The 8,780-nt window shown below is 44.6% G+C and overlaps 1 protein-coding gene and 1 long non-coding RNA gene across 2 annotated transcripts in view; one reads left to right on the top strand and one right to left on the bottom strand.

Moving 5' to 3' along the window:
* Positions 1 to 3,262: 3,262 nt before the first annotated feature.
* LOC110378678 (apolipophorin-3) lies at positions 3,263 to 4,236 on the bottom strand. The gene is made up of 4 exons (XM_021338043.2): positions 4,076 to 4,236; positions 3,802 to 4,011; positions 3,558 to 3,716; positions 3,263 to 3,469 (listed from the first exon to the last, which is right to left on the bottom strand). Exons 1-4 carry the CDS (start codon positions 4,115 to 4,117, stop codon positions 3,320 to 3,322), a joined length of 561 nt encoding a protein of 186 aa, XP_021193718.1. The 5' UTR covers positions 4,118 to 4,236; the 3' UTR covers positions 3,263 to 3,319.
* Positions 4,237 to 4,473: 237 nt separating this feature from the next.
* The window catches only part of LOC110378679 (uncharacterized), a 9,493-nt gene continuing 5,186 nt past the window's right edge, over positions 4,474 to 8,780 (top strand). Inside the window, exons 1-2 of the long non-coding RNA XR_010277581.1 lie at positions 4,474 to 4,594; positions 7,420 to 7,572. This is a non-coding gene — a long non-coding RNA (uncharacterized LOC110378679). The remainder of the gene's footprint in view (positions 4,595 to 7,419; positions 7,573 to 8,780) is intronic.

Here is an 8,780-nt window from a genome sequence, read left to right as displayed (position 1 = left end):
GGTTCTGTGGTTCAGATGGATCTGTGTGACTTTTGTTCAGTGTGCTACATAGTGGTCAGGAGTGGCCGAGGTTGTACTGTGCATACTGTGCTGTGTTTGTGTTGTTGCAGATTAACCCACGAGGACGTGGGTCTACGCAGGATGACCGTGTCGGAGACTGTCAATAGTACGGACACTAAACGTCACGCAAGCGCGCCCTCTGGTGGCGTTTCCGGTGAAACAACATTTTGGCGCGCTTGGCAGAGTAGTGGCGGTCAGCGTGGCGTCCGCAGAGCTCAGTCTTGGTCGAGTCGTCGTGCTGCGCACATCTCGAAACTGCCCTACGTCACGTCTAGTGTTATTGCCTAGTGTTGTAGTACCGTTGTAGATCCATATTGTAAAGTGTGTTAAGTGTCTTTTGAAATTAAAGTGTAAAGGTTCTTCTAACCTAACAGACAGACATGTGTTGCTGGGGAGTTTGTTCCGCCACTTCTTCTCCCCAAGCCAAAACACATAGGAAGTGGCGAAGGGCGGGCGTTTTGGGGCTGTCTTTTTGTTCTGACTAATTTGAATAAACGTTTGAGTTTTTAGTTTGTTTGAGTTTCTTTGAGTTATCTCTTTGCTTCATTACCCTAACTGATGTCGGACGATAGTGCCATCCTTGATGTTCGCCTCCGACAAATATTAAAATAAAAACGTAAATACGCGGTGGACTCACATAGTCTTAAGACTAGACATAAGTTGTGAGGCCAAGACGGCAAAAAAATTATAATTAAATAAAAAAAAATGTAAATAAAAGCGCGGACCCTCAAGTCTGCGGTAAGGCTTTATTAATAAAAAAAAAAAAAAAAACAGATACTAGAAATTTGATATGCGTAAATAAAATAGATTTTGAGTTACAGGGGGGTCGAATTTGGCCCGAAATGGTTCGTGTAATATAACCCACGGCGGGTGTGTCGCCTTTTTTGCTCGAACTTGGCAGACACACTGCCGTGTGTCTAGATAAAAGATCCCATGAGTAGTGAATTCTCATCACCTAAAATAAAATAAGCTCCAACACAAGGTTACGTTATAAATTGTAAAGGAATTCCCATAACTATATCTGATCTTTGCTATCGATCCCACAATGGCAGTTAAAAACCTATCTATGTGGAAAGTCTTCGCCAATACGAATAAAATAAGCCCAAACACGTGGTAATTGCAACATACCGTTCAGAAGTTCCCTCGACTCTCTGTAGTCTCCATAATCAAATCAGCTCCAAACCTTCACTGTTTACAAGTACCCTCAAAAATACACTCACATGTCTGGTTTTGACTCGTTGCGTGACTACAATATTCAAGAGTTGCCATCGATTTCTCAGGGTTTCCAGATCCTCATCAGAACCTGGTCATCCGAATTGGCATGTTCTTTCTTTATGAAAAGTCTTTAACAATAAAAACTAGCATTGCAACCTGTACAATCCTCTGAAACTGCTTGTCTTTTATATTTTTCAAACGATCCTGGACATTCGTCTCCATGGAATTTTAATAAAATATTTATATTCAAAGAAACGTCATACCATTCTCCACGATTTAAAACTACTTTGATTCATGTCCGCCACTTTTTACAAAGCGGGTCAGATATGCCCAATGACCTTTAAGACATAATTAGTTATTTTCAATCAGATTTCTGAATGATGACTATAAAATGTTGTATATAAATAACTTTAATAAAATAACTTTTACAAGGTACTGGCCTACTATTTTAGTTATATTATAAAATAAAAAATATTAGCTATTTTGACTCTCACGAAATTACCATAACTATGATTGTTCTAAACTGAACGGTTGGCGCGAGACTCACTTTTTATCTATACAGGATTTGTACGGAACCCTCGGTGCGCGAGTCCGACTCGCACTTGGCCGGTTTATTTCATGGTCAAAAACTGTAAAGATTTGGCCAAAAAATTGTTTGAGACAATTTTGGCTGTCTGCGCCTTAAGAAGGAACGTGATGGGTTTAGGGTAGTTAGTAAGAGTGTGACACTCCCTCACGCTGCTAAGCCACAGCTGGACGGCTCATTTGATTTCTCATAAAAGAAGTCTGAAACTACTGAATCTTTTGGAATTATTCTTTGACTGTTGGGAAGCACCACTACACATCCGCGAGTAACATATTTGGCTACAATAATCTGAGTAGTGGAAGTGGTTGCCACGGGACGCGGGTAACTCCGCATAAAACGGGTAAAAGCGAAGCACTACTCTCTGATTTACGAGATCTCAGAAATTATAACATTTAAGCTTTCTCATAGCGTGTTTTTATTTTGCCACATGATCTTTGGAGGATAGATGATACAAAAAAAGTTTTTGTACGCTTTCTAGGTGCTTTATATAAATATGATAGTGCGGCTTCCAGACTATATTCTAGTAGTGTGGAAATAACATGACTGACTGTTCTCAGAGTAGGCAGAAACCAATATGATAATATATTGTGTTGACATGATAGGTACCTACACCAGTAACGCTGATTACATTCGTTAGGTTATGACAACAGTGCGGCTCATTTCGATGCTTTTGGCAGAGTATCGTTGAATGATCGTGGTCGTCGCGAGGAGCGCGCGCGGCCGTGCGCCAGGTGGCGTCCGCACGCTGGACGGGAGCGGGAAGCGAGTAAACACTCATCCGCACCTCACTTATCAGTTATCACCACTCACCGGTCACTGATAAAGTCCCTGATAGCCTATCAGGAACTTGCCTGACAGATACCTAAACGTTTAGTTTCAAAGTTCTGGGATATAAGGAGGAAATTATAAATAAGCAGCCTTTATCTGGCAGAGAGCATTAACTGTCAGATAAGTAACTGACACTTTACCAGTAACCAGGTAAACCGGATCTCAATGAATTGTCGATACAATTAGTAACAGAAAAGAAAGTTGGTGAGAGGTGAACTAGGCAATCACTCCAGTCATCACATGACTGCATCCTGTTTCTGACCGACTTCAAGCCTACACAGGTGACGACTTTTATAAAATGTGATATGATACTGAGCTGAAAATATAGTGTAACGTGGGTCAATTCCGGCAATCAGCTTGTAAGATTTTGTTTCATAAATATTCGCAAATAATCGGCATTTAGCCTGTAGCAGAACATAGCGATAGGTGCGGTATCAGCGAGCGAGCGCTCCGTGTGACACTAGGTATAGCGATAGCAACTAGGTGATAAGGGGCGGCGCGCACGCTAGGCACGGGCACGTGACGGGCGCTGCGGCCGCGAGGGTGAGGAGAGCCGACAGTGAAAGCCATCAGTAGGTACATGGTATGTGTTTATTGGTGCTAGACGGTATCGTTAGGCGGCGCGGGTGCTCACTGCTTGTTGGCGGCCTCGTGCAGCTTCTTCTGCATCTGCTCGGCCTGCTTGATGAAGTCTTCGTAGGCGGCCTTGATCTTAGGAGTAAGCTTCTGGTTGGTTTCTTCTACGTTGCTGCCGACTTCCTTGGCGAGTTTCTGGGTCTCCTGTGCAACAGAACAGCGGAACATGAGCATCGAGCGCACGGTGGTGGGGGCGCGGCGGGCGCGGCGGCGGCGACGGCGCGGTACTCACCTGCACGGTGGTCTGGATGGCGGCCTGCAGCTTGTCGCGCAGGGCTCCGGCCTGGCTCTCCACCTCGGGGTGCGCCTTGCGGAGCTCCTCGGCGGTCTTCTCGATGTTCTGGCGGGTCTGCTCCAACGCGGCCTTAGCCTTGGCGTTCGCGTCACTCATCTGCAACATCGACATTACGTTGAGACTCGTGTGCACTCAATATACGGAGAGGCGTCACGCACTAAACGGAAGCTTGTATACTGACCGCGCCCTGGAGGCTGCTGGAGAAGGCAGACAGCTGTTGCAGCACGGAGTCGGAGCCCTCCTTAAGCGCCTTGTTCACCTCCTGGGTGTTCTTGGAGTTGACGAGCGAGTTGAACTGCTCGCTGATGGTCTTCTGGAACTCAGCGGCGTGCTTCTCGATCTCCGCCAGCGGCGAGGCGGGCGCGTCGCGGCGCACCATGGCGGCATGGCTCTGTGGACAGCAGACAGTCAGACAGGTGCGGGGGTGCGGGCGGGGGCGGGGGGCTGCTACTCACCAGGGCGATGCAAGCGACTAAGACGAATAACTTGGCGGCCATTATGCTGATATTCTATTGAGGAAGACAAAGTTGGGTTCTGACTGAATCTGCAACACAACAGTGAATGTGCCGGGATACGAATTGCCTGGGTTTATATAGTGCGGCGACAGATAACGCACCGGCGATAACGGGGCGCGGGCGGCGCTGGGAGGCGAGCCTACACCCCGCAGGGAAACTTTCCTAGCAGCTCGCTCCCCGCCCCGCGCCCGCCCCCCGCCCGCGGCCGCGGCCCTGCCCTCTGCTCCTAGGCCGTGTTTACAAACACGTAGCCATCCGGGTGCGCGCCGTGACCGTGCAGCGATAGCGACCTGTGCGCGACCTGCATACTCGCCGCCTCCAGCACCACTCGCATGACACGCTCGCTCACGAAACTACGTTAGATGGAACCCCTTGTAGTAGAGATTTCTATTAATTCAACAATGAAGAAATACAAAACCAAAGTGTAGTGTTTGCGGTGCGCTGAGCTGGAGTCTACAGGTAAACACTATCACGTGATGTGTCGGTGCCGACCCATTGTCGCCGCTATGGGTTGAGTCTAGTAATGAATTGATTGTATGCAAATAGTTGCGCACCTTATAGGCTGGCTATAACGGCTGATTTGCCTTGACTTGTATTACTTCCTGGCCAGTCAAGGACCCGCAGTCACATCAATAATGTACTGTAGTTAGAGGACCATCTGTCGACAGTGCACATTTGTTCCTTACTGATTGATTGCGGTGTAAACAGGAATAATAAAAACAAAGTGTTGTTAAAATGAGAAGGCTCGGGGGAGGTATCAGATTAGGCTCTCGTTACGTTACTGCCTTGTAGGCCATTGTTGATCCTTTTTTTTCAAAAAGTAATTTAAAGTAGGATGAACTTCATTACGAAAGAAATAAAAAGGGTAGTATACGATTAATTCCAATCGGGCAGAACTATTAAGTTCTTCGGAAATGAGTCGTATATATATATATATACTAGCTGTTGCCCGCAACTTCGTCTGCGTGGGCAATATAGAATCGTCAAAATACTACTTATCCCGTAGGTGCATTCTTTCACGTGACAGTATAATTAGGATTAGCACTTAGCAGTCGCATAAATTCATTGATCAAGGTTGTGTTGTGTATGTGACCATTTATCTAAACAAAAGAAGTAAAGTTTGTGACGTTGTGAATATCTCTGGATCTAGTCAGCCAATTTGGAAAATTATTACGTATGGTGCGTAAGTAATTCTCACAGGAAACAGCTAAAATCAAGGTATATATGCTTTGAGTCTGACAAAGCTGTCATTTGTACATGTACATGTATCAAAATCCTTTCTTAAGGGTTGCCTACGCCATAGTAGCTTTATGCATGCAAAGTCTCAGTCCGATCGGTTTAAAATTGACAAAGTTTCATACAAACTTTCATCCCCTATTTTATCCCCTTGGGGGTAGAATTGATCAAAATCCTTTCTTAGCGAATGCCTACGTCATAACATCTACCTGCATGCCAAATTTCAACCCGATCCGTCCAGTGGTTTCAGCTGTGCGTTGATAGATCACTATGTCAGTCAGTCAGTCAGTCAGTCAGTCACCTTTGAGTTTTATATATTTAGATATATATATAAGTAAATTTACCCACACTTTTTACAAATGAATTACTTGTCATAGCCATGTATAGTTGTTTGACAGCATCAACAAGTAAAGATTCAATGATTGTTTTGTTGGTAATATTTCCCTGTGCAATGGGAGTCATGCTGCTACGCCTGATATGAAGTGGTTATTTGCCGTTTTCAAAGATACTGGCCTATCGTATAAAAGCAACAAGAATTTAGCCGTATGAGTTGACTCATACATTGATTAATGGGTAATCAGCGACTTATTAGTAAGAAAGTCGCAATACCCACTAGGTAGGTAAATAACAAACAAGCAAAAAGATTAACCAGACTAACGGCCAGTTTCTTCATCAAAAGTTAAAGTTAAAGTAATGTCTAAAGTAAAAGTAACGGTCAAATTCGTTTTTTCAAGGCTAAAGTGACAGCAAAACTAATAGAAAAATTGAATTTGATCGTTACTTTAACTTTAGACATTACTTTGACTTTTACTTTGGCTTTAACTTTTGATGAAGAAACTGGCTGTTAGTCAAACTGAGAGAAACATTCAGGTACCGAGGGTAAAGTACCTGTGTCTCGTCTTATGGTTTTCATTTAGTATTATGTTTAAGTGTTTATATATTATGTTTATATCCTACTAGCTGGTGCCCGCGACTTCGTCTGCGCAGGTTTAGTATTTCGAGCAATATGTTTACAAATTGTAGCCTATGTGTTATTCTGATGTATAAGCTATATTATTGTAAAGTTTCATTAAAATCCATTCAGTAGTTTTTGCGTGAAAGAGTAACAAACATCCATATATCCATACATCCATACATACAAACTTTCGCGTTTATAATATTAGTAGGATGAAGCGTTCCAAATCTTATAGCATTTTGTTTTGCCTTGGTGACCGTACTGACAGGGACTCTACAGTTTCTACTCTGCTCTACTTTTGGACTGTTTTGATGAAATTGCTCGTGATCTTGGTAATGTCATCTTTCCATCTTATCTGCGGCCTATCCAGCGGCATGTTGTAATCGCATGGTCTCCATTCCAAGCGTGTTCAGCACCGGTCTATGTGAGGGGCCCAGGGGCCCGATTCTCCTAAGTTCAAAATCGAATAGAAATCGAATCGCAATATGATCGCAATAGCAGTTTTAACCATATCGGGCATTCTGCTACTAATATAAGACCAATTGTATTCCAACGACGTTCGATTGGTTTGCGATTGGTCTGCTATTTTGGTGATTTTGGTATATACGGTAGTTTGCTCTACAATCATATTGCAATCGTAAATCATTTGCAGACAAAATGATTCATTACTGAATGACAGAAGGATAAAAACGTTTATTTTAAAGAAAAAATAGCGGAATGCCACATACGCTTCAATCGTAATCGAGTCGGGATTGGATCGCAGTCGAACGTGAATCGTATGTTGCTTAAGTAAAATTAGGAGAATCGGGCCCCAGCTCAGAGGCTTGACTTTGTGTTCAGAGCAATTTATTGGTAATTCTATCTCTGAATGTTACCATAGATTACTTAATAGTTAAGTACAACGCCATCTCATTATCATCATACTATCTCAACCATCTATCTCTGGTGCTCAGCACAACCATTTTTGTGCCTCCTGTGCATTGATATACCTACTTACAACAAACTTTTTGTACCATGTATACCAAAAAAAAAACGCCAAAAGACGATTCTTACTTATGGCTAAATTAAGTGTGGCAAAACGAAAATATTCCAGAAGACGTGATAGAGCTACCACGCAACCGGGATCCTGCTTGCGACTCGCGTCACCATGTCCCTACTGCGCGGAAACATGACACAACATGCGCGCGTCATACTGCGAGCTGCGACCCGACAGCGCTCCAGCGCATCTCTACATTCGCAATGCCAGGTTATCACACTGCATGATCGCCATCCTGCCGTAATATCATTTACAACAATTTGTCTCCGTAACAGCAACAAAAATAATATCATCATCATCATCATCATCATCAGCCTATAGCAGTCCACTGCTGGACATAGGCCTCTCCAAGTGCACGCCACTGAGATCGATTTTCGGCTTCTCGCATCCAGCTCCTGCCAGCCGCCTTGCGCAAGTCATCACTCCACCGTGCCTGAGGACGTCCTACACTACGTTTGCCGAGGCGTGGTCTCCACTCTAGAACGCGTTTACCCCAACGGTTATCGGTTCTTCGGCTAATATGGCCAGCCCACTGCCACTTCAGCTTGCTGATTCGGTGGGCTATGTCGATGACCTTGGTTCTCTGACGGATTACCTCATTTCTGATGCGATCCCTCAGAGAAATGCCGAGCATAGCCCTTTCCATAGCCCGCTGAGCGACTTTAAACTTGTGAACCAGCCGTACCGACAGTGTCCACGTTTCGGCTCCGTAAGTCATGACAGGTAGGACGCACTGATTGAAGACTTTTGTCTTTAGGCACTGTGGGATCGACGATGTTAGGACTCGACGTAGCTTCCCAAATGCAGCCCAACCCAACTGAATTCTCCTATTCACCTCGTCCTCAAAGTTGTTTCTACCTAACTGCAATGTCTGCCCAAGGTATACATATTTCCGAACAACTTCGAGAACGGCGCCGTGTATCGCAATCGGTTCCGGTAGAACATGTTCATTGAACATGACCTTGGTTTTGTCCAAGTTCATCCGTAGGCCAATGCGTAGAGAAGATTCAGCCAGGTCGTTCAGCATCTGTTGTAGGTCCTGCAGCGTTTCCGCCATGATGACGATATCGTCAGCAAATCGCAAGTGAGAGATGTGTTCACCATTGATGTTGATGCCGCGTCCTTTCCAGTTCAGCGTCTTGAACATATCCTCCATTGCATTAGTGAACAGTTTCGGGGAAATAACATCCCCTTGTCTCACTCCTCGATGCAACGGTATGGGCCTTGTTTGCTGATTCTGTACTTGGACGGACATTGTAGCGGCTTCGTAGAGACATCTCATCACTTGGATGTATCGCCAATCTACTTGACAACGCTGCAGGGACTCCAGAACAGACCAGATTTCAACCGAGTCAAAGGCCTTCTCATAGTCCACAAATGCTAGACACAGGGGCTGATTCGGGGCACAAAAATAATAA

Source organism: Helicoverpa armigera, chromosome 22, assembly GCF_030705265.1.
Source record: "Helicoverpa armigera isolate CAAS_96S chromosome 22, ASM3070526v1, whole genome shotgun sequence".
NCBI lineage: Eukaryota > Metazoa > Arthropoda > Insecta > Lepidoptera > Noctuidae > Helicoverpa > Helicoverpa armigera.
The sequence above is the reverse complement of the archived record's forward strand: the minus strand, read 5'-3'. Positions and strand labels throughout refer to the sequence as shown.